At 42.9% G+C, this 26,911-nt stretch overlaps 1 protein-coding gene across 1 annotated transcript in view; it reads left to right on the forward strand.

Moving 5' to 3' along the window:
* Positions 1–26,911, forward strand: part of LOC137308418 (early endosome antigen 1-like) — a 498,139-nt gene that overhangs the window by 282,877 nt on the left and 188,351 nt on the right. The window contains exons 21-22 of the mRNA XM_067977151.1: positions 5,298–5,582; positions 21,361–21,607. Of these exons, the coding sequence (XP_067833252.1) occupies positions 5,298–5,582; positions 21,361–21,607 (532 nt within the window). The remainder of the gene's footprint in view (positions 1–5,297; positions 5,583–21,360; positions 21,608–26,911) is intronic.

Genomic DNA, 26,911 nt, shown 5'->3' on the forward strand with positions numbered 1-26,911 from the left:
TTGACTATCGACCTTATCTATGCCCCTCATTATTTTATAGACTTCTATAAGATCACCCCAAAACCTCCTACTCTCCAGGGAAAAAAGTCTCAGCCTATCCAACCTCTCCCTAGAAGTCAAACCATCAAGTTCAGGTAGCATCCTAGTAAATCTTTTCTGCACTCTTTCTGGTTTAATAATATCCTTTCTATAATAGGGTGACCAGAACTGTACACAGTATTCCAAGTGTGGCCTAACTAATGTCTTGTACAACTTCAACAAGACATCCCAACTCCTGTATTCAATGTTCTGACCAATGAAACCAAGCATGCTGAATGCCTTCTTCACCACCCTATCCACCTGTGACTCCACTTTCAAGGAGCTATGAACCTGTACTCCTAGATCTCTTTGTTCTATAACTCTCCCCAACGCCCTACCATTAACGGAGTAGGTCCTGGCCCGATTCGATCTACCAAAATGCATCACCTCACATTTATCTAAATTAAACTCCATCTGCCATTCATCGGCCCACTGGCCCAATTTATCAAGATCCCGTTGCAATCCTAGATAACCTTCTTCACTGTCCACAATGCCACCAATCTTGGTGTCATCTGCAAACTTACTAACCATGCCTCCTAAATTCTCATCCAAATCATTAATATAAATAACAAATAACAGCAGACCCAGCACCGATCCCTGAGGCACACCGCTGGTCACAGGCCTCCAGTTTGAAAAACAACCCTCTACAACCACCCTCTGTCTTCTGCCGTCAATCCAATTATGTATCCAATTGGCTACCTCACCTTGGATCCCGTGAGATTTAACCTTATGTAACAACCTACCATGCGGTACCTTGTCAAAGGCTTTGCTAAAGTCCATGTAGACCACGTCTACTGCACAGCCCTCATCTATCTTCTTGGTTACCCCTTCAAAAAACTCAATCAAATTTGTGAGACATGATTTTCCTCTCACAAAACCATGCTGACTGTTCCTAATCAGTCCCTGCCTCTCCAAATGCCCGTAGATCCTGTCTCTCAGAATACCCTCTAACAACTTACCCACTACAGATGTCAGGCTCACCGGTCTGTAGTTCCCAGGCTTTTCCCTGCCGCCCTTCTTAAACAAAGGCACAACATTTGCTACCCTCCAATCTTCAGGCACCTCACCTGCAGCTGTCAATCATTCAAATATCTCTGCTAGGGGACCCGCAATTTCCTCCCTAACCTCCCATAAAGTCCTGGGATACATTTCATCAGGTCCCGGAGATTTATCTACCTTGATGCGCGTTAAGACTTCCAGCACCTCCCTCTCTGTAATATGTACACTCCTCAAGACATCACTATTTATTTCCCCAAGTTCCCTAACATCCATGCCTTTCTCAACCGTAAATACCGATGCGAAATAGTCATTTAGGATCTCACGCATCTCTTGTGGTTCCTCACATAGATGACCTTGTTGATCCTTAAGTGGCCCTACTCTCTCCCTAGTTACTCTTTTGCCCTTTATGTATTTGTAGAAGCTCTTTGTATTCTCCTTTGCCTTATCTGCCAAAGCAATCTCATATCCCCTTTTTGCCCTCCTGATTTCTCTCTTAACTCTCCTCCGGCAATATCTATACTCTTCAAGGGATCCACTTGATCCCAGCTGCCGATGCATGTCACATGCCTCCTTCTTCTTTCTGACTCGGGCCTCAATCTCCCGAGTCATCCAAGGTTCCCTACTTCTACCAGCCTTGCCCTTCACTTTATAAGGAATGTGCTTACCCTGAACCCTGGTTAACACACTTTTGAAGGCCTCCCACTTACCAGACATCCCTTTGCCTGCCAACAGACTCTCCCAATCAACTTCTGAAAGTTCCTGTCTAATACCATCAAAATTGGCCTTTCCCCAATTTAGAATTTTAACTTCTGGGCCAGACCTATCATTCTCCATAACTATCCTAAAACTAATGGAATTATGATCACTGGTCCCAAAGTGATCCCTCACTTCTGTCACCTGACCTTCCTTATTTCCCAAGAGGAGGTCAAGTTTTGCCCCCTCTCTAGTCGGGCCATCCACATACTGAATGAGAAATTCCTCCTGAATACACTCAACAAATTTCTCTCCATCCAAGCCCCTAATGCTATGGCTGTCCCAGTCAATGTTGGGAAAGTTAAAGTCCCCTACTATTACCACCCTATTTTTCTTGCAGCTGTCTGTAATCTCCTTACATATTTGCTCCTCAATTTCCCATTGACTATTTGGGGGTCTGTAGTACAATCCTATCAACGTGATCTCTCCCTTCTTATTTTTCAGTTCTACCCATATAGACTCCGTGGGCGAACCTTCGGATATATCCCCTCTCACTACTGCCGTGATGTTCTCCCTGATCAAGAACGCAACTCCCCCTCCTCTCTTACCTCCTGCTCTATCTTTCCTATAGCATCTGTACCCTGGAACATTGAGCTGCCAGTCCTGCCCCTCCCTTAGCCATATTTCAGTAATAGCTATAACATCCCAGTCCCATGTGCCCATCCATGCCCTGAGTTCATCTGCCTTGCCCATCAGACTTCTTGCATTGAAATAAATGCAGTTTAATCTAGACTTCCCTTGGTCTTTGCCCTGCTTTCTCAGACCATCTGTCCGGTCATGTTTTGTACACTCTCCCTTACTGCCTTTTGTTTCTGTCACCACTTTACTTCCCACTGACTTCCTGCATCAGTTCCCATCCCCCTGCCACATTAGTTTAAACCCTCCCCAACAGCACTAGCAAACACTCCCCCTTGGACATTGGTTCCAGTCCTGCCCAGATGCAGACCGTCCAATTTGTACTGGTCCCACCTCCCCCAGAACCGGTTCCAATGTCCCAGGAATTTGAATCCCTCCCTCTTGCACCATCTCTCAAGCCACGTATTCATCCTAGCTATCCTGTCATTCCTACTCTGACTAGCCCGTGGCACTGGTAGCAATCCTGAGATTACTATCTTTGAGGTCCTACTTTTTAGTTTAACTCCTAACTCCCTAAATTCAGCTTGTAGGACCTCATCCCGTTTTTTTACCTATATCGTTGGTACCTATATGCACCACGACAACTGGCTGTTCACCCTCCCCCTCCAGAATGTTCTGCAGCCGCTCCGAGACATCTCTGACCCTTGCACCAGGGAGGCAACATACCATCCTGGAGTCTCAGTTGCGTCCGCAGAAACGCCTGTCTATTCCCCTTACAATCGAGTCCCCTATCACTATAGCTCTACCACTCTTTTTCCTGCCCTCCTGTGCAGCAGAGCCAGCCACGGTGCCATGAACCTGGCCACTGCCACCTTCCCCTGGTGAGCCATCACCCCCAACAGTATCCAAAACGGTATACCTGTTTGAGAGGGGGATGGCCACAGGGGACCCCTGCACTACCTGCCTGCATCTCTTACTCTGCCTGGTGGTCACCCATTCACTTCCTGCCTGTAGTCCCGTTACCTGCGGTGTGACCAACTCGCTAAACGTGCTATCCACGAGTTTCTCTGCTTCGCGGATGCTCCACAGTGAGTTCACCCGCAGCTCCAGCTCCGAGATACGATCGGTCAGTAGCTGCAGGTGGACACACTTCCCGCACACATGGTCGGCAGGGACATGACTTCCCACATCTTGCAGGAGGGGCATATCACGGGTGCGAGGTCTGCTGCCTTAGCTTAGTTACCCCTTTTAAATTACGTTGAAATTAGAAAAGTTTAACTATACCAGGGACCTAGGTTCACTAAAAAAAACACTACCTGTTTTAAAACCTGCAGACCTTCCCTTTCTTATTACTTTAGTTACAGTAAAATGATAGAAATACTCACCTGAACCTACTCACCAATCAGCTGCCTCCCCTGTGCCGCGTCACTTTCTGACTGGTGACGTCACCCCGACCTCTGCCGCTGCTCTCAGAGCAACCCTCGGGTCGCTGCTCTTTATATCCCCGCTCTCCGGTCTCTCGCCTCTGGTTCCGCCCAGGTCCGCCGCCGCTCAGGTCTCGGGCCTCGGGTCGCTGCTCTTTATATTCCCGCTCTCCGGTCTCTCGCCTCTGGTTCCGCCCACGTCCGCCACCGCTCAGGTCTCGGGCCTCGGGTCGCTGCTCTTGATATCCCCACTCTCCGGTCTCTCGCCTCTGGTTCCGCCCAGGTCTGCCGCCACTCAGGTCTCGGGCCTCGGGCCGCTGCTCTTTATATTCCCGCTCTCCGGTCTCTCGCCTCTGGTTCCGCCCAGGTCCGCCGCCGCTCAGGTCTCGGGCCTCGGGTCGCTGCTCTTTATATTCCCGCTCTCCGGTCTCTCGCCTCTGGTTCCGCCCAGGTCCGCCGCCGCTCAGGTCTCTGGCCTCGGGCCGCTGCTCTTTATATTCCCGCTCTCCGGTCTCTCGCCTCTGGTTCCGCCCAGGTCCGCCGCCGCTCAGGATGTAATTGCACTAGAGAGCATGCAGAGGAGATTTACGAGGATGTTGCCAGGACTGGTGAATGGATAGGCTAGGATTGTTTTCCTTGGAACAGAGGAGGCTGTGGGGTGATTTGATTGAGGTGCACAAAATTATGCGGGGCCTAGATAGAGTGAATAGGAAGGACCTATTTCCCTTAGCGAAGGGGTCAATAACCAGGGGGCATAGATTGAAAGTGATTGCTAGAAGGATTAGAGCGGAAATGAGGAAAAGTTTTTTCATTCAGAAGGTGGTGGGAGTCTGGAACTCTCTACCTGAGAGGGTGGTAGAGGCAGAAACCCTCAACTCATTTAAAAAGTACCTGGATATCCACCTGAAGAGCCGTGACCTGCAGGGCTACAGACCAAATGCAGGAAAGTGGGATTAGGTTGGGTGGCTCGTTTCTCAGCTGGTCTGGACACGATGGGCCGAATGGCTTCCTTCTGCGCCGTAAATTTTCTGTGATTCTAATTTACCTCTTCATATATTTATAAATGTTTTTCAAGAACACTCGTGACAATAATGTGTAATGTAAATAAGTCTTGTGCTGATGGGTCAGACATTGACTTGATGGATAATTTTATCATAGTGGTTATGAGCAGGCTTGTATCTGTAATTTGTTTTACACATCATGCTACTAATTAAACCATTGAAATGTTTGTTAAAAAATGTAAAAAAAGTATTTGAGAGAAAATCCTATTTGTCCACATATAATACCCAAAGTCAGCTATAATTTTATAATCAACCAGCACGTATTAATTCTCACGGGTTGCAGGACTCTATTCAGAAATTAAATGAATTGGATCGAGCAAATTGTGTCATGGAAGTAATGTGCGTCATTGGCTGAATGACCTTTTCTTCTTCCATGCTTTTTCATGTTTTATCTTGTGGTTACCAGGAACTTGAAACAGTGAAAAAAGTTTGCAATGAAAAAATCAACAGACTTGGAGAATGTGAACAAACCATACTGGATCTTAGAGCAGAGATAACAAAATCTGCTGATCAACGAAAGAACTGTGTACTTGAAGTGGAAAGACTTGAAAAAACTTTGCAAACCCTTCAATTGAATGTAGCAGCCTCCCAGCATAAGCACAAGCTAGAGCTTGTACAACTGCAGCAGCAGATTACCCAACTTGAAAGTGACCTTACAGATTCCCAGAAAGCTTATAATCAAACGGAAAAGGTTTGTTGCATGTTTGATAGTAATGAAAATTGTTAAGATGCTCACCAGAAATTTCCTCACGGATTCTCCTCGCCACCGTAACTTTGGTGAAAGTACACCACGTGGTTTATCCGGGCTTTCTACTGATCTGCTGAAGTTACGGTGGCCGATCGGGTGAACCTCTGAGGAAATTCCCAATGGCTATGATTTTTCTAAGACTCACTCAAAGAAAATAAAGTAATATAATTTGATAAACAAAATAACTTTGCTGCCTTTTAATCAGTTATGATTAATTAGGATAATCTACAATTGGATAATCAAGCCAATTTAGCTACATTGCATTAGCTCAAAATGTACTAGCATTCAGTTTTGTAGAGGTGTTTCAGGACATAATTTTATCCAGGGTGTCTATTGACACCACTGTGCAAGCCAATGAGTTGCACTTTGTCAGCCAATGAGTTTGAGGTGAGGCAGGACTTACGCAGGACTCACAGTAAACAATGTATTTGACAGCAAACAAACTTTGTTTACTCAGCAAACGGAGTTTGTTTGAACAGCGCACTACAGCAAACAGTCTACAGAGTCTATTTAAAAAGAGTCTCTACGAACTACAACAAACAGAACTCATGACTGAAACTGTAGCAACGTCTCCCGATAAAAGCAGGATGATTTCTCCAGCAAAATGCAGTAAGTGGAGGATGGTTGTATACAAACTATGTGCATTAAATCAATCCCAGTCACTTACAGCAGTGCAGTCTCCAGGCGTGATTAATAGGGGAATTACCCAATCATCTCCATTCTGGCCAGGAATAGTGGTGTCACCGCATGCAGCCCATTTTATGAATTTCTCAAGCTGTGGCCGCATAATCATATTTACTATTTTTAAAGATTATTAAAACCTGAAACTTTTGCCAAGTTTTTTGGACGCAAAACCCTGAAGTGAAGTGAGCAGGTCAGAATCTGTGATCGCATCTTAATTGAAACAATACATTTTTTCTTTCGGGTTTTGCGTCTCCAAGCTGTGCAGTGGGTGTATTGCACACCCGGCACAACGTGATCTGAAGTCCACTATTTAAAGGGGCAATGCAAAAATGGATTTTGGAGGAGAAAGTGAAGCCATGGAGTCACAGAGAACAAAGGCAGCACCCAGATTCACCAATACTTCTCTTGAAGTACTGCTGGGTGCAGTGAAGACCTGGAGGGAAATAATTTACCTCAGCAATGGGAGGAAGAAACCTGGTTCTGCTATCAAGAAGGCGTGGCTGGAGATGGCTGAGGAGGTGAGCAGCAGGAGCATGGTGCCCCGGTCTTAAGTGCAGTGCTGGAAGCACTTTAATGACCTAACCAAGTCAGGAAAAATGACTATAGTTGCTGATTCACGTACATTCTGTGGTGTACAACACCCCCCTCTCACTCTGTCTTGCCGAGCATACTCCATCACGTCATTCCTCGCACCCACTTAAATTTCAGCAGCAACCATCCTTCACTTTCTATGCACTTCTTCACCTCTCCATTTATCCATCCACCACTGCCACTCACCCTAATCCTTATGCAATGTGATGCAACTGTCTGATAGTAACCCTCACTCAGTGCCCCATCTTCATATTGCTCATCGTCCTCCTCCTCCTCTTCTTCAATGTTGTCATCATCAGAGGATGATTGACGAGCGCCTTCGTCCTTCTCCACCTGTAACCCTCTCTGTTGTGCTGTGTTGTGCAGGAGGCAGCACACCACTATGATTCTCAACACCTTCGCTGGCTAGAACTGAAGGGCGCCTCCAGACCTATCCAAGCACCTGAAGTGCATCTTCAACATGTCTATAGCTTGTTCAGTGACACACCTGGTGGTCATGTGGCTCTGGTTGTACCGCTTTTGTGCCTCATTCGTGGGGTTCCTCACAGGTTTTCATGAGCCAAGTTTGTAGTGGGTATCCCTTTTCTCCAACAAGCCAGCCCTTTAGTCTGCCTCCTGTTTGGAAGAGGTCTGGAATGCTGGACTGCGCAGAATGAATGCATCATGACAGCTGCCATGGAATCTGGCGCACACCTGTAGAAATCTCTACCTGTGGTCACACACCAGCTGTGGCATTGATGGAGTGAAACCCCTATCAGTTGATGAAAATTCCTGGCTCATGTGGTGGTCCTCGGATTGCCACGTGTGTTCAATCGATTGCATCCTGCATCTGTGGAAAGTCAGCCAGGAAGGCAAAACCGACTGCCCGCTCATTCTGGCTATTGTCGTCATGGAGAAAGTTCATGTAAGTGGACGTCCTGGCAAACAACCCATCCGTTACCTGCCTTATACACTTAATTGCAGCCGACTAAAACACCTGGAGATATCTCCAATGGTGCACTGGAAGGAGCCAGAGCAAAGAAATTGAGGGCAGCGGTGACTTTTACTGCGACGGGCAATGCATGGCAACCAGGTCCAGGGAGCAGCTCTTCAAGGAGGCTGCAGATATCTATGACCACCTGCCGGCTCAACCTGTGCCTGTGTAGGCACTGCTCCTCAGAGAGGTCCAGGAAACTCAGCATCTGCTTGTAGACCCTCTCACATTGATAGTGCCTCCTGCAACCTCGGCCCCTCTGTTGCTCCCCTCTCTGCCGTTCTCCACTCAGCTCTTCTCTCTGCTGTTATCCACCTCTTTGTTGTGCACCTCTCTCTTGTGCACCTGCAGATCCCAACACAGCATGACGTGGCTGCTGCGGATGGTCATTTTCTTCCTCCTCAGATGTCCTCTGAAAAAGCTGTATCAACACAAGAACTTTCTGCCAAACGTTTGCCAGAGGGACCTGAGACACCAGCTGTAAAAGCTGAGCTTTTATTCAGATGGGGCAATCACAAGTTTAAATACCCACATGAACTGCAGCTCAATCTCGCCTCCATTTCACTGGCGAAATTCACGTGTCCCAGGAAACTCAAGCTGGAGATGTTAAATTTAAAGTTAAGTCAAATTCAATTTAAAAAGGCCTACTTAACGTCTCACAAGGACGTTAATTGACGCTATAAATACCCGCCCACCTGAATTAATTAAGGTCCTGACTATAGCGAGTAGGTTACTCGCACACATCCAAACGTGCCTGGGTTAAACCCGGAAGAGGGCGCGTTGTTGTCGGCTTTCGGTCACGCTCCAAAAATTAAATATTTTAAGTACCCACCCGCCCCAAACCCACCCGTTCCTGGGGGTTAAAAATCCCCCCTAAGTGTAGGTTATTTTTGTGATCCACAAAATAGAACTGCCCAAACATGAAGTTATTAGTTATTCTTGTTGTTTGTCTTAAACTAAGGAAATGGGAAAAGCCATCTGGCTCACAATCCTACCAAAATCTCTTATTTCCATTTACTCAATGTTGCTCACCTCCCACTTTATCTTGGTCGCTGAAACACTCATCCATATCCATGCTTTTGTCACCTCTATGCTCAACGAGGAAGAAATTCGACTTGCACCCAAAGTGGATGCAAAATTGGGCGATCGTCCACTCCACATGGCTGACTATCCTGGCCAGTAGCCCAAGCCAAATTCGGTTTCAGGCCTCAATTAAATGCTGCCAGTGAGCTCCAAATGGGTGTCCCTCTACAGCTCACCGGTCAAGGAGGGCAAGAAATTGGCTGGCTCTCACATGGAACCTGGGGGAGGTGCCCTGGGTGGAGGAAGCCCTCGAACGCATCAGCAGCAGGCTGGAGTTTTTTATTTTGTGGGCTTAAGAGAAGCACTCCTGCTTCTTCTGGGTCTACAAAAATGAAAATGGAAAATTTCTTGGGCCTTTTTTTGAGCTGCCTCCAGCAGTCCTTGTAAGGAAAGCTGGTTAGGCTGCTCAAGACCAGGTATAACTAGGCGGAGTATGCATGGTTCCACCTGAATTTCACATTGGGGGTCCTACAACCAGCGTATGTGAATATTTAAGGAGCCTTATACCTGTTTCAGGTGGACGCCCTGCACGACTAAAAGTCACCCAAGCCAATACGGCATTTGTGTACTTCTGGTCCAGATTGGGTGTGAAATTCAGCAACCGATTGCCCATTTTATGGGCACAATATAGGCGGCCCTTCAAGTATTTATCCAGTTCCCTTTTGAAAGTTACTGTTGAATCTGCTCCCACCACCCTTTCAGGCAGTGCATTCCAGATCATTACAACTCGCTGCGTAAAAAATGTTTCCTCATGTCGCCTCTGGCTCTTTTGCCTATCACCTTAGATCTGTGTCCTCAGTTTACCGACCCTTCTGCCACTGGAAACAGTTTCTCCTTGTTTACTCTCTGAAAACCGTTCATGATCTTGAACACCTCTATCAAATCTCCCCTTAACCTTCTCTGTTCTAAGGAGAACAACCCCAGCTTCTCCAGTTTCTCATCCCTGGCACCATTCTAGTAAATCTCCACTGCATCCTCTCTAAGGCCTAAACATCCTTCCTAAAGTGTGGTGCCCAGAATTGAATACAATGCTCCAGCTGAGGCCTAACCAGTGTTTTATAAAATTCTTGCTTCCTTGCTTTTGCTCTCTATGCCTCCATTAATAAAACCCAGGATCCCATATGCTTTTTTAACAGCCTTTTCAACTTGTCCTGCCACATTCAAAGATTTGTGTATGTGCACCTCCAGTTCTCTCTGATCCTGCACCCACTTTAAAACTGTACCATTTAGTTCATAGTGCCTCTCCTCATTCTTCCAACCAAAATGCATCACTTCACACTTCTCTGCGTTAAATTTCATCTGCCATTTGTCTGCCCATTTCACCAGTCTGTCTATGTCCTCATGAAGGCTGTTACTATCTTCCACATTGTTTACTACATTTCTGAGTTTAGTGCCATCTGCAAACTTTGAAATTATACCCTGTATACCCAAGTCCAGGTCATTAATATATATCCAAAAGAGCAGTGGTCCTAATACTGACCCTGAGGGAGCACTACTGTGTACTTCCTGCCAATCTGAAAAACAACCATTTACCACTACTCTCTGCTTTCTGTTCCTTGGCCAATTTTGTATCCACACTGCCACTGTCCCTTTAATCCCATGAGCTTTAATTTTGCTAACAATTCTATTATGTGGTACTTCATGAAATGCCTTTTGAAAGTCCATATATACAACATCAACCCTCTCCGTTACTTCATCAAAGAACTCAATCAGGTTAGTCAAACAGGATCTTCCTCTAACAAATCCGTGCGGACTTTCATTTAGTAGCCCATACTTTTCCAAGTGCCAATTTATTTTGTCCCAGATTATTGTCTCTAAAAGATTCCCCACCACCAACGTTAGGCTGACTGGCCCTTATTAGCGGGTTTATCCCTCTCCCGTTTTTTGAACAGGGATGTAACATTTGCAATCCTCCAGTCCACCGGCACCATCCCCATAGTTAAGGAGGATTGCAAGATTGTGGCCAGAGCCTCCGCAATTTTCATCCTTACTTCTCTCAGTAACCTAGGATGTATCCCACATGGACCAGGTGACTTTTCTACTTTGAGTACTGCAAATCTTTTAAGTATCTCCTCTTTATCTATTTTTATCTTATCTGGAGTACAGTCTGAGGAAATGGAAGATGCAACACTGGGGTGCTACATTACCACCACTAGCATGAGGGTGAAATTACAACACAACAAGTTTACATAGATAGTTTCCATTATAAATATGGACCAAGAAATTTGTACGAGTTTAACCAAAATTTAAAAAATGAGACAATTATATACTTCACAATTGTAAACAATTTTACAACACCAAGTTATAGTCCAGCAATTTTATTTTAAATTCACAAGCTTTCGGAGGCTTCCTCCTTCCTCAACGTTCAACAACGTTCCAACAACGTTCATCTGAGGAAGGAGGAAGCCTCCGAAAGCTTGTGAATTTAAAATAAAATTGCTGGACTATAACTTGGTGTTGTAAAATTGTTTACAATTGTCAACCCCAGTCCATCACCGGCATCTCCACATCATACTTCACAATAGCATGGTTTCCAATGAATTATATTTTGTGTCTTTTTAATGCTGTCATTAAAGTCTTTACTTGAAAGGGACAGAGGAACAGGAGTAGGCCATTTATCCCCGCGAGCCTGTTCTGCCATTCAATTAGATCATGGGCGATCTGTACTGTAACACCATTGACGCAGCTTTGTTCCATATCCCTTGATACCCTTATCCAGCAAAAATCTATCCAACTCAGTTTTGAAAATTTCAGTTGACATCTCATCCACAGCCTTTTAGGAGAGAGTTTTCAAGATTTCCACTATCTTTTTTGTGAAAAAGTGCTTCCTGATTTCACTCCTTAATGGCCAAGCTCTAATTTTAAGATTATGCCCCCTTGTTCTGGATTACCCCACCAGAGGAAATACTTTATCTCTATTTACCCTGTTGAATCATTTTATCATTTTAAACACCTTGATTAGCTCAACCGTCAACCTTCTAAACTCAAGTTCATGCAACCGGTCCTCGTAATTTAACCCTTTTAGTCCTGGTATCATTCTGGTGAATCTGCATTGTACCCCTTCCAAGGCTAATCTATCTTTCCTGAGGTTCCGTGCCCAAAACTGAATGCAGTACTCTAGTCTGACCGAGGCTTTGTACAACCGAAGCATCACTTCCTCACTTTCGAATTCCACCCACCTCGAGGTAAAGACCAACATTCTATTAGCCTATTTGATTACTTTCTGTACCTGTGCACTAGCTTTTAATGATTTGTGTACATGGTCCAAATCCCTTTGCTCCTCCACAGCTCCTAGTCTCTCACCATTAAGAAATATTCTGATTTGTTTTTCTTGGATCCAAAGTGGATGATCTCACATTTCCCCACATTGAACTCCATCTGCCATAGTTTTGCCCACTCACCTTGTCTATGTCCATTTATAACATCCTGCTCCCATCTACGCAACTTACTGTACTTCCTAACTTAGTTATCTACAATCTTGGATATACAACTCACTATTTCTTCATGCAGGTCATTTTAGAATATGGTGAAAAGCTGAGGCCCCAGGACAGATCCCATGTTTCTGCCCATTTCACCAGTCTATCTATGTCCTTCTGAAGTCTGCTACTGTCCTGCTCACTAATGACTATGTTGCCAAGTTTTGTATCATCCGCAAACTGTGAAATTGTACTCCCCATACCCAAGTCCAGGTCATTTATATATAAAACAAGAAAAGCAATGATCCTAATACCAACCCCTGGGGGACCCCAGTGCATACTTCTCTCCAGCCAGAAAAATATCCGTTCACCACTACCCTCGGCCTCCTATCCTTTAGCTAATTACGTACCCAAGTTACCACGGTTCCTTTAAAACCATATGCTTCTATTTTGCGAATAAGCCTGTTATGTGGTACTGTATCAAATGCCTTTTGAAAGTCCATATCTACTGCACTACCTTCATCAATCTTCTATGTTACTTCATCAAAGAACTCAATCAGGTTAGTCAGACACAATGGGGCCGATTTTTGGATGGCAGAGCGGGTGCGTGGGGGGCAGGACGGCTTGTAAAATGGCAGAAACCCGGAGCGGGTTCGGAGCCCGGCTCCAACCCACTAACTTCTGGGTTCCCCAGTGATGCATTCGGGTGCGCGCACACCTCCCGAATGCGGGACTCCCACCGGCAATTCAAGCTGGCGGGATGATAATTTACATAGTTAGTCAGATAGTTGAGGTACTTGAGAGACCTCACTGAGTGAACATTTTGGCAGGGGTACAATTTTGAAGGACCCTCAGCGTGTTTCCCGTGCTGTGGGAAACACTCCCTGTTGTAGCAGACGTGTTTCAGCCAGCTGCCAGTGGGAGATGCAAATGATTATTTGACAGGTGGGAAGACAACCTCATTTATTGCAGCAGGGCACTCTGTCACTTCAGACAAAGTTTTCGCTGCAACACCTTTGTCTTTTCACTCAAAATTCTTAATTTGCACCCAAAACTCTGCTGTGCAAACACATTTACCTGCTTTACGGACCCCCTCAAACTCACACCATCAGGATGGGGGCGTGATGGCTGCATTCATCACTTCATCCAAGGATGAGCAACATCACCAGCCTCGCCAGGCACGCCGTCCACCTCGGCCACGTGGAGCTCCACAACACAATGCTGCGCCACCGGTACAAGAGCACGGAGGGCAACAACAGGAGGCACTACCCTCGCAACAGGGTCTACAGACCGAGGCTCAGCTTCCTGGACCTCTCTGAGGAACAGTGCATACAGAGGCTCAGAGTCAGTCGCCAGGTAGTCGCAGACATCTGCAGCCTCCTTCATGCCGAGCTGCTCCCAGCTGGCCCGAGCTGCATCTCCTTACCTGTCGCTGTCAAAGTCACCACTGTCCTCAACTTCTTCACCTCCGGATCGTCCCATGGTGCTACCGGGGACATCGCCAGGGTCTCTCAGTCATCTGCTCACAAGTGCATAAGGCAGATCACCGACGACTTGTTTCGCAGGGCTTCGCACTATGTCAACTTCCCCATGGATGACCTCAGCCAGATGGAGAGGGCAGTGGAATTTCAACGCTGTGGCTGGCTTCCCACGATTGCAGGGTGTAATCGATTGCACCCATATAGCAACACGAGCACCTCCACACGAGCCAGGACTGTTCATCGACAAGAAGGGCTAACACTCCATCAACACTCAGCTCATCTGTGACCACCGCAAGAGATTCCTTCACATGCGTGCCAGATACCCTGGCAGCTGCCACGATTCCTTCATCCTCCGGGAGTCCAACATCCCGCCCCTCTTCCAAGCACCAAACTCCCTTAAGGGCTGGCTCCTCAGGAACAAGGGATACCCCCTGCACACGTGGCTCATGCCACTTCTGAGGCACCCCATCACCGAGCAACAGCGTCGATATAATGACAGCCACATCGCTTCTAGATGTACAATTGAGCATGCTATAGGTCTGCTCAAGATGCGCTTCAGGTGCCGTGATCATAACACAAGTGATAATCAGGTAGTATTATAGGCATTTGTTTCAAAATTGAACTAATTTGTTCGAAAATTAATTCAAATTAAGTCGAGGAAAGACATTGTGAGTAAAATTCAACTTTGGCAAGGTTGCAAAACGGGCGGTAGTGATCCATTAGTGCAATTCTACACCCTTGCTGCTGTTGAATTTTACTCCCATTATATGGTCTCTGAAGATTGCAGAACATGAAATAAAAGCTACAACAGTTATGTAATCAGAGGTCTGTCTTTTTTCACTCTCTCCCTCTCCCCTACATACACACATACCCTCTTTTTAAAAAAATGCTCAGATAAGCTTTTCCTGAATAAAGATTTTGAAAATTAGCTTTTTTTTAGGGTAATTCTGAAAAAAAACTGAACAAAAACCACAGTATTGCTGCGCCCTTAGAAATCAGGTACACTGCATGTCTTGCCACTGCACAATCTGCATTCAATTAACAGTGTTACCACCGTTAGTAAAGTATCAAATCCCAGCCAAGACTTTGGGGAAAGGCTGAGGCCTTAAATTAAATAAAATAATTAAGGCATTAAAAGACACAAAAAACAATTCAATGGATTATATTTAAGTATTTTACTCTGAAATATGTGATCTTTTGAATTGTTTTGCTTTGCTTAACTCATTTTTGGACATTTTTGCTACTGAGAAAAAAGGTGAATGAAAAGTTTTCAGAATGCATTTATAAGGAAAAGATTATTTAGTGGATCTGGTCACCAAATTATATAATTGTAGGGTGACGTGTTTGCATTGACACATTCCATTATAATTGTGGATATTAGAATTTATAATGGTAACAGTATGCGCAGATGTAATCTCCCATGGTGTTGCACAGGGAATGTCAGAGAACATGGTCACTCTCTTACTTGTTTCTGTCTTTGTATTACAGCAAAATCCCTCAAACAGCAATAAGATAAATGATCGATAAACTGCTTTAGTGATGCTGGTTGAGGGATACACATTAGCCAGTACACTGGGAGAACTCCCCTGCTCTTCTTCGAATAGTGCCATGGAATCTTTTACATCTACTCGAGAGGGCAGATGGGGTCTTGGTTTAACGTCTCATCTGAAAGACAGCACCTCCAACAGTGCAACAATCCCTCAGTACTACACTGAAGTGTTGGTCTGGATTATGTGCTCAGGCTTTTGGACTGGGCCCAGACCCACATCCTTCTGACTCAGGGGCGAGTGCTGCTACTGAGCTAAGACTGACATCAGTGGCTACAGGATGCATTTGGAGGTGGGGGTTGCAGGTAAAATGTGTCCCTCAGCCCATCATCTTCCCACTACTAATTCCCTTTTCTACTAGTTACTCACTCCCATCAGTATCCTATCTCTTCTTTGTTAATACCCACAAAACGCCTGTATTCTTCCCTCTCCTTGCTCCAGTGTTGCTTACCTCACCCTTAACCTTCCGTTAACTCCCCCTACTCCCACTCACTTCCACAAGGATGGGTAACAAGAGGCCAGAAGCACCTTCATCTTCAACCAGTTTCCCTCCTCCTTCTCCCCATTGTCTGTTCGTACTGTTTCCCTCAAAGTTGCATTGCTTGCTTTCAAAACTCTACTTGTTTTTCTTTTAAACAAAACAGTATAATGGAAAAAGAAACTATTCATCTGTCTTTCACTGTCTCTCGCTATCTCTCATTCTCCCTCTCTTTGTCTCTTTCTCCTTTATGTGTCTCTCAACCCATCTCAACTAACCCCTTTCTCTACCACCTCTCTGTTACAACCTGTCTCTCTACTTCTCTCTCAACCCTACCTTCTGAACTACCCTCTCTATTAACCTCTCTCTTTACCACTTTTCATTTTCTCTGTCAACCCACCCCTCTTTCCTCTCAACTGACCCCTCTCTCATAGCCTGTCTCTTTTTTTCTACCACATCTTTATGCACCCCTTCTCTCTCCACCCAGTGTCTCCATCCCTCTTTTCCTCCCTCTACCACCCCGCTGTTATCTCTGTCTCTGTTATCCATAACTGCCTCCCTCTACCATTACCCTCTTTCGCCCCTCTTCTCTCTCACCCCTCTCTCTTTCAACCCCATGTCTCTACTTCTTCTCTCCTCCTCTCCCACCCTTTCCATTGTTACTTCAAAGTAACTCTTGAGTTGCTCTTAAAATCCAACTTTTATGTAAATAAATCAAATTAGAATGAGAAAAGAAACTTACAAGTTTTCTCTCTATTTATGTCTTTCTGTCTCATAGGTGTTAGAAATTAAAATCTCTCTTAGGTGTAAACCATTTGCATTGACCTTTTCTGATTTTCAACAAAGCACAGATGAGACAATCAATTGGCTTAATAATTTAACTGGTTATTTTTGAAAATCGAACTTTAGCATGATCAACAACATAATCTCTTTCAGCTCTCTCTCTCAGCTTAATAGACTTTCTAAGAGCTACAACAGGTGTATAATTAGTACATTGTCATCTTTTTCACTGTATCACACAGACACAGGCTCTGTAATATAAATTTTAATTCAGTTAAGCTCTTGCAATCTGCCCTTTTCAAGATTATTTGAAGAAAAGTGACTGGGCAGAAAGTGCTTGTAGGTAAATTAAAATATTCCATCAATACAGATAACTAAATGGTACTGATGCATCCTGGGAAATTAGGTGTACTGCATATGCTCAGATGGCACAATTCAAATTCAGCTCACAGAGTCACAGGTCTGGGTAAAAAAATATCAAACACGTCCAAGCTTTTGAAGAGACTTAGGCCTTTAAGTAAAATCTTAATAAAGACAAAAAGAATAATCCTGTTATTGTGAAATATGTGTAATTTTTGTTTTTGTTTAAATCCTTACTTTGAGCATAGAAATTTTGGTTACTGGGGGGAAAAAATAGATGGATGAAAACATTTTTAAGAAAGCATTTTGAGTGATTGATGGGAACCCAGTAGCCAGATTGTACATTCAAAGTGAAGTTTTTACATAGGCAAGGCCTATATTAAGTTTTGATGTAGGAATTTATAATGGGGAAAGAGTTAACACAAAATGTGTGATAATAATATGAGAACAGGAAGTCAAGGGTGGCTATGTAAGATTTTTAATAAGATATAGATAATTATAGAAATATGTGTGTGTATACAACAGCCCAGTTAATGGAATATCAAAAATGTGTCATGACATAAAAGCTGCGTCATACATTACATATACTGCAATGAAAAGAAAATAATGAAACTTAGCTCAATGTTTCTAATTCAGTTAACATTTAGCACTCTTTACATTTATAATTTTGAAGAAGGGGCAAGGTACAAATCCTTGCAATGGAATGTGGGAAATCTAATATATTGCGAATTATGACTGTTACTATTTTGATTAAAGACATAGAACAAATGAGTCAGTGTGAAGGTTACTGCCATATATAAACATAATTTTGTTCATATTCAAAAGAGACAACTGACACAAGAGATCCAGTAATAACACGATGTTAAATCATACACCTGATAAACTAGCATTAAGTGCACATATTTTAAAATTGCCTTTAGCAATACAAGCACGTTATTTATTGCTTCAGATAGTTTTTTTAAACATCATTTTTTTAAAGCAATAGCTAATTTTACCACGAGAAAAGCTAGTTATGATAGTAACGGCATAGCTAGGAGTGGATTTAAGGTTCTGTAAAGGGATTTCAAAGAGCTAAGTACAAAATTAAGGAGCAGTACCTCCAGAGCAGTAATCTATTGATTACTCCAAGTACCATATGCTGAACCAGACAGGGAGAGAAAGATTAGGGTTGTCAACGCATGCCTTCAAGAATGGTGTAGAAAGGAGGGTTTCAGTTTTTTAGCACACTGGGACCACTTTTGGGGCCAGGGAGGGCTGTACAGTCGGGATGGCCTTTACCTAAAGCGGAGAGGCACCTTGCAGAAAGGGTAAATAGGACAGTTAGGAACAGTAGTCAGCCATTCAGCCCTTCGGGTCTGCTCTGCCATTCAATTAGGTCATGGCTGATCTGCACCTCAACTCCATTTTCCCGCCTTTGCTCCACATCCCTAGATACCCTTACCTAGCAAAACTCTATCTCTCTCAATCTTGAAAGCTCCAATAGTCCTAGCATCCACAGCATTTTGGAAGAGAGAGTTCCAAATTTCTACTACCCTTTGTGTGGAAAAAGTACTTCTTGATTTCGCTCCTGAATGGCCTAGCTCTAATTTTAAGATTATGTGTTCCAAAACTGAACGTAATACTCCAGATGGGATCTGACCAAGGTTCTGTACAATTAAAGTATAACTTCCTCCCCTTTGTATTCCAGTCTCCTTGAGATGAAGGCCAACATTCCATTAGCCTTGTTGATTGCCTTTTGTACCTGTCTACTAGCTTTTAATGATTTGTGTACTTGGACTCCCAAATCTTTGTGCTCCTCCACAGTTCCTAGTTTCTCACCATTTAGAAAATGTTCCGATTTATCTTTCTTGGGTCCAAAGTGGATGACCTCACACTTGTCCACAATGAACTCCATTTGCCATAGTTTGCTCACTCACTTGATCTGTCGATGGCCATTTGCAACTTCTTGCTCCCATCTGCACTACTTATTGTCCCTCCTAACTCAGTGACATCTGCAACTGCAGTTAGAGGGGTGGGAGGGGAAAATACACACTGTAAGTCAACAAGTGTGAGAAAAAGACCGCAGTATATATGAACAAGGTGGAGACAGTTTCCCAGATAAGAATTCTGTTAATGAATGCATGTAGCATAAGAAATAAAACACGTGCATTAGAAGTACAAATTCAGCTTAAAGTGTATGATGTAGTAGCCATTAGTGACCTGGCTATATGATTGAATTTAATATTAGGTTTATGAGAGAATAGGGAGAGTCACAAACCAAGATTTTCAATTTAAGTAAGGCAAATTTCGAAGGGATGACAAATAAATTAACAGCAGTAAACTGGACTGAATTAGAAATATTTGGTACGATATAAAACCAGTGCATACCCCTCAAAGACAAATGCTCCACTTGTGTGGTTAAGCAACCATGGTCAACAAATGAGGTAAAAGAAAAGGCTTAAACAAATGCAAGGAAAAATGGAAATTCAGCTTAATGAGAAGACTATAAAAAGGAACAAAGGGATACTAAGAAAGTAATAAAGTGCAAAAAGGGAATATGAAAATAAAATTTGCAAGGGATATCAAAACTTAACAGTAAAAATTTTACAGATCTGTTAAGAGAAAGAGAGTGGTAAAGGTGAATGTGGCCCATTAAAGACTGATGCAGGCAAGACTAAATTGGAAATAAGGAAATGGCAGACTTGTTAAATGAGTACCTTGTATCCGTTTTCACAGTGAAGGAAGAAGACAAAATACCAGGGAACCTAAAAATAAGTCAAGGGGAGGAATATAGTCGATTTAATATAAGCAATAAAAAAAAGTGATGGAGAAAATAATTAGACTCATCTCCAGGACCTGATGGCTTTCACGACAGGTTATTAAAAAAAATAGGTGAGGAAATTGCAGATGTGTTAGTCATAATTTTCCAAAGTGCTCTAGATTCAGGAATTGTGCCTTTAGGTTGGAAAATTGCAAATGTCACTCCATTATTTAAAAAGTGTAGGAGGGAGAAACCAGATTACTAAAGACCTGTCAGTTTAGCATCAATTATGGGGCAGTTACTGGAATCTATCATCAATGTGCCTACGGATATTGTCAATGTGAACTTCCAGAAAGCATTTAATAAGGTTCCGTTCAAGAGATTATTAGCCAAAATTTGAGCACATAAATTGGCGGTAACCTTGTGATATGGTTGGGTAATTGGTTGGGAGGTAGAAGACAAAGAGTAGGTTCAAAGGGAATGTTTTCTGATTGGCAGGATATGACGTGGTGTTCCTGAGGGATCTGTACTGGGGCCTCAGCTTTTCACCATATATATTAATTACTTGGATGAAGGAATGGAAAGTTGTAAATCCAAGTTTAAGTTAGGAAGCGCAGTAAGTTGTGTAGATGAGAGCAGGCAGTTACAAAGGGACGAAGACTAAGTGAATGAGTAAAACTCTGGCAGATTGAGATCACTGTTGGGAAGTGTGAGGGGAACCACTTTGAATGTGAGAAAGACAAATCGGTATATTTTCTTAATGGTGAGAGACTAGGAGCTGTGGAGGAACAAATGTATTTGAGTGCCCATGTATACAAATCATTAAAAGCTAGTACTCAAGTACGAAAAGTAATCTAAAAGGCTAATGGAATGTTGGCCCTTATCTCCAGAAGGTTGGAATACAAAAGTGAGTAAGTGACCCTTCAGTTGTACAGAGCCTTGGACAGATCCCATCTGAAGTAGTGTGTTCAGTTTTGGACACCGAACCTGAGGAAAGATATATTGGCCTTGAAAGGTACAACGCAGATTCATCAGAATTATACCATGGATTAAAGGGTTAAATTATGAGGACAGGTTGCATAAATGTGGTTTGTATTCCTTGACTTTAGAAATTGGAAGAGTGATCGAATCAAGCTGTTTAAAATGATAAAGGGGCTTGATTTCCTCTGGTGGGGAATCCAGAATAAGAGGGTATAATCTTAAAATTAGAGCTAAGCTATTTAGGAGTGAAATAAGGAAGCATTTTTTCACACAAAAGGTAGTGGAAACTTTCTGGAACTCTCTCCCAAAAAGGCTATGGATGCTGGGTCAATTGAAATTTCCAAGACTCTGATTTTTATTGGTTAATGGTATCAAGGGATATGGAACAACGGCAGGTAAATGAAGTTCAGGTACAGATCAGCCATGATTTAATTGAATGACGGAACAGGTTTGAGGGGCTGAATGGTCTACTCCTGTTCCTTCTTGTACATGGTTGACATTATTTGCAATTGATAGGTCTCAGCCTTCCATAGCTTGAAATGTCATTGTTTTATGTTAAAAAAAACACAGGTGGAAAAAGTGTTAGTAATTGCTGTTATCTTTATAGGCAATATGGAAAAGAGATGACCTCCTGAGGAAATCAAAGGCTGATCTCTTGCAGGCTCAAGAAAATATCAAAGAGAAAGTGACAGAGGTGGAAGCTTTGGACATCATAGCCAAGGGCCTGAGAGTGGGAATGCAGGGATTACAGAAACATAAGAGACAGATTGAAAAAGAAAATACAGCACTGAGAACAGAGATTCAACAGCTAAACCAGGAGCTGCAGGATATCCATCAACAGTACAGGGAGAAGGGTAAGCATTTTCTTCAAAATAAAGTACACTACTGTACAGATAGTCTTTGAAAGTTATCTTTTGCATGCAACACTGATGTTAAAAGTCTTTGGGTAGATTTTAACTTTCACCACGGTGCAGACAACTGAAGGTAGCAGATCGGCCACCTGTCAGATACACCGCCTTCAATGGAAAGGAAAATCGGACATAGTGTATAATAAGCGGCCCAACTGCTACCACCAATTTTCATCTCAGTGCTGAAAGTTAAATTCTACCCCTTGGTTTCAACACTGAGCTCATTTGCAGTCGCAGTTTCATCTATTCAAAGATACTCATTCATTTTGTATAGACTGGGGAAATCATGGGAAAGTGATAAAACTTCATGAATTGTAGGACTGTGAAAAACAGTCTGTGGTATAGAACAGCCACTGCAGGAATGTGATGAAAGTGCTGAGGAATTCATTGAGCTGAATAGGAAATGTATTACTATTACCATGCAGATGGCGGGATGATGTCACCAACAGGCATTTTTTAGGCAACAAAGTTACTGCTTGCACTTACAAAATTGTGTTTTTCTTTTATTGTTGTTAAGGACCAGTTGTGCTAATTTCTGCTGTCTCTCCCCTCCTATCAAAATGTGCTTACAGACACAGCTAATAATTAAGAAACCTACCACCCTCCTTGCCTCGCACCATCATCCCTCTTGTCATTTAATCACTTGTGCCCTCCACCCTATCAGAGACCTTCCCTTTTGTTCTTTCCTCCCCTCCCCCCTTTCCCTGACTCCGTACTTGCTAAAAAAAACTGTTTAATCTTCACTTTTCCAGTTCTGACCTGAATCGACCTGAAACATTAACTCTGTTTTCCACGGATGCTGCCTGACTTGCTGAGCATTTCCAGCATTTTCTGTTTTTATTTCAGATTTCCAGCATCCGCAGTATTTTGCTTTTAATTAAGAAACCATTAGGATGTGTGCAGTAGTGAAATTGTTTGACACAGTTAACGTTCTCAAATTAATAGATGACTTCTAAGTTGCATTGTCAGCTGCTATTGAAAAGGATTCTGAATCTACAAATATATTATAGTTGTAGGTTTTTCTGCATCTTCTGGCCTTTTTTATTGGAAATGTCTAATTTCAGTCTGTCTTTACCCCTTGTGAAATATAGGCATGATAAATCTTTGAATCAGCTTATGAATAGACTTAAAGAACTTCCAAATGTAAATATTTTACATCGATTTCACTATGTTGTGAGAATAATGTATCTCAACTGCTCTGTGTGAAACATAAACAGCAATATAGAATTTACAGCACAGAGGGAGGATGTTTGGCCCATTTCACCTGTGCCAATACTGGTGCTCTTCGGTTGGAGCTGTCTACTCTAATCCCATTTCCCTGCGCTTTGTCCATATGTTTTCATATACTTCCTTTTCAAATATTTGTCCAGTTCCCTTTAAATTATATTATAGTCTGCCTCAATAGCTTCTTGTGGTAAAGCGTCTGTATTTTAGTATTCCTCTGTCTGCAAAAGAGTCTTCTAACTTCCCTCTTCATTCTTCTGGTGATAGTCCTCAGTCTATATCCTCTTGTTACCGATTGGCCAGTCAGTGGAAATAATCTTTCCCTATTTGGTGTCTCAAAGCCTTCCAGAATTTTAAAAACCTCTGATATCACCTTCATAACCTTTCCAGTTCCAGTGGGAAAAAAAAAATTTTTTCAAGCTTTTCTTCGTAACCATAACTTCTAATTCCAGGTATAATTCTAGTGAACCATCACTGTGTTTTTTCTATGGCGTTAATATTCTTCCTACAGAATGATGCCCAGAATTGAATACAACACTCCAATGCCTTGAAAAAGTTATGATGTGGCGATGCCGGTGATGGACTGGGGTTGACAATTGTAAACAATTTCACAACACCAAGTTATAGTCCAACAAATTTATTTTAAATTCCACAAGTTTTCGGAGGCTTCCTCCTTCCTCAGGTGAATGGTGTGGAAATGAAATTTTCGAATCCTTCGCATTTGAAAATCACAGAACAATGCCTGGTGATTACTGCCCGTTGCCAAGGCAATCACAGTGAGCAGACAGAGAGGTGTCACCTAAAAGGCCACCGAATATACAAACCCCCAAAAAAAAGAGAGAGAGAGAGAAGGAAGACAGTCAATGACCCGTTATATTAAAAACAGATAACATTTGTTCGCTGGTGGGGTTACGTGTAGTGTGACATGAACCCAAGATCCCGGTTGAGGCCGTCCTCATGGGTGCGGCCTTCGAGACACACGACAACGCAAAATCTAATATCTGTTTAGTTGTTTTCATAATTCTTTGAAGAAAAACTAGAGGACAAATTTTAGAAGGTTTATTTAGGTAAAATTTAAAACAGAGAAACGGCCAATGTGTATGAGAGAGAGAACACGACAGACTGTACTGATCGCACACTTGTTACACTTTTTGTTGCTTTCGAGTTATAAATACTCTATAAACTTCAAAAAATGCATTAAGCAGAGAGAGAGAGAAACAGAGCATGAAAGGCATACACACAGACAGGCAGCGTGTCTTTCTTCATCTTAATTTTTCCCTCCATAAACCCCTCTGTCTTTCCACCTACCTCTCCTTCCTTAGGATCTTTCTTAAAACCTACCTTTTTGACCAAGCTTTTAGTCACCCCTGCTAATATCTCCTTTGGCTCAGAGTCCATTTTTTGATTACGCCTCTGTGAAGTGCTTTGGGACATTTTTCTACATTAAAGATGCTATATAAATGCATGCTGTTGTTACAATTTTAGTTCTTTAAAAAATAAATGAGTTGAATTTTGATGGCAAACAAAGCCCCTAATTATCACCTGTGTTTTGTTGATGGTTAGAACATATATTCTAATTATTGACACCTATGTGTGTGAGAGAGTGGCAAACAAATGGACATTACCTGGTCCTCATCCTAATTTGAGTTCTTTTTAAAAAAGCACAAATTAGTTGAATTTTGACAAGAAACAAAGCCTTTAATTATCGCCTGGATGGTATTGATAGCTAGCAAATGTAAACATTCTATTTACTGACACATGTAAGATACAGAGAGAGAGAGACACACGCAGAGACACAATGATGGAGAAATTTGACTTCCGACGGCAATGGCCACCAAGTTGGCAGAGTAGCCATGCCGCCTGACCAAAGCCAGTGTCAGGATGCTCGTGGGTGACTGCCTGGAATGAAGACTGCCCATGGAAACTGAACATTAGTGGTTACTGGTTGCCCCTTGCGTTTATATGGTGCCTTTAATGTAATAAAATGTCCCAAGGCGCTTCACAGGAGCGTTATCAGACAAAATTTGATACCATAGAAATATAGAAAATAGGAGCAAGTGTAGGCCATTCGGGCCTGCTCCGCCATTCAAAATGATTATGGCTGATCATCTAACTCTGTTCCCGCTTTTTCCCCATATCCCTTGATCTCTTTAGCATGCCACATAAAGAGATATTAGGATAGATGGCCAAAAGCTTGGTCAAAGAGAGAGGTTTTAAGGAGCATCTTAGAGGAGAGAGTGGTGGAGAGGTTTTGGCAGGGTGTTTTAGAGCTTAGGGCCTTGACAGGTGAAGGCACGGCCGCCAATGGAGTGGCAAAGGAAATTGAGGATGCAGAAGAGGCCAGAATTGGAGGAACGCAGAGTTCTTGGAAGGTTGTAGAGCTGGAGGAGGTTACAGAGATAGGGAGGGGCAAGGCCATGGAGAGATTTGAAAACACGTTTGAGAATCCTAAAATCGAGGCATTGCTGGACCAATGTAGGTTCGCGAGCACAGGGATGCTGGGTGAACGGGACTTGGTGCGTGTCAGGATACGGGCAGTAGAGCTTTGGAAAAGCTGAAGTTTACAGCGGCTGCAAGGTGGGAGACCAGCCAGAAGAGCATTGGAGTAGTCGAGTCTAGAGCTATCAAAGGCATGGATGAGGGTTTCAGCAGCAGATGGGCTGAGGCAGGGGAGGGGACGGGCAAAGTTATGGAGGTGGAAGTAGGTGGCCTCAGTGATGGCGAGGGTATGGGGTTGGAAGCTCAGTTCTGGGTCAAATAGGACGCCAAGTTTGCGAACAGTTTGGTTCAATCTCAGATAGTGGCCAGGAAGGGGGATGAAATCAGTGGCTAGGGATTGAAGTTTATGGGAACAACAACAGCAATTTGCATTTATATAGCGCTCTTAACATTAAAAAAATCCCAAGTTGCTTCAGATTGGAGGTTCTGTCAAGCGGCAGCCAACGACTTCCTTGGACCGCAAGGAAACACATTTTCCTAGTCCTCAGTGTAGCATGTAGCAGAGATGCACTGCAGGAGTGGAGCTCATTTAGCTGCAGCTTCTCGCAGCAGTCAGCAGACCAAAATACCACTGGGATCTATGTTGTTGCAGGCCCGATTTGGACCTAATGCTGATTCCAGCCCATTTAAACTGGTGGGGGAGGTAGGAGAACAATCGACCCCTGTGTTTAACAAGAATTACCTATACTGTACATGTGTTGCATTTTATATACTACATACATGGGATATGACTTTTTGGGGATTAATTTTTTTCTCATGTATGTAACCGTTAGTCTAGTTGCACATTTTTTTGCATAAGATTATCTTGGAAAATTGCATTGTCATTCTTTTTACACAAAACTGAAAAAAGGAAATTTCACCTTGATCTTAACTGCTTTCTTTGTGCACCACTTAGCCACATTGCTGTGTAGGTGGTTCAAATTAAAAAAAGAGATCGATCGCAATTTTTTTCCAGCACGAACATATCATTGCAGATAAGTGTATTACATGCGGTATTGATCCAAAATTGTTGTGCACAGGAAACTTTCGTTCAAACAGCATTATAGTTTCTCTTTATTTTTCCTAATTCACAAATGTAGCTTCTGTATATGTTACCTGTGAGAAAGGCAAGGTGAAAACATCTAAGAAATTGCTTCTTAACAAGAATCTATTGATCATCTTAAATCAAAAGAATATGTTTGACATAAGATTACCTGCCAGTTTGAACATTAGGTACATTGTGTTATAGCCCCGGGCAGTTGTAAGTCTGCCAAAGGGATTGTAAATAAAGCATGCTGCTGTTGGTGCCTGTGCCACGGACTCTAGAACTGACTAAGGCAGAACAGAGAATTTTTTTTAAAACTTGGAGAATTAGAGCTGCTGATTAATTTGTATTTCAATCTTCGTGTTTCTGTAAATTTATATTGTGCTAAATGGTCAGGATTTACTTAAATATTTTTGATCATTTTCTCTTTTGATTACAAAGATCTCATATTGCATTTGAAGATTATTTTGAACAAAAAAGACACCCCAAAGTTGTTTGGGAAC

The sequence above is a fragment of the Heptranchias perlo genome, chromosome 3 (genome assembly GCF_035084215.1).
Source record: "Heptranchias perlo isolate sHepPer1 chromosome 3, sHepPer1.hap1, whole genome shotgun sequence".
NCBI classification, from domain to species: Eukaryota; Metazoa; Chordata; class Chondrichthyes; order Hexanchiformes; family Hexanchidae; genus Heptranchias; species Heptranchias perlo.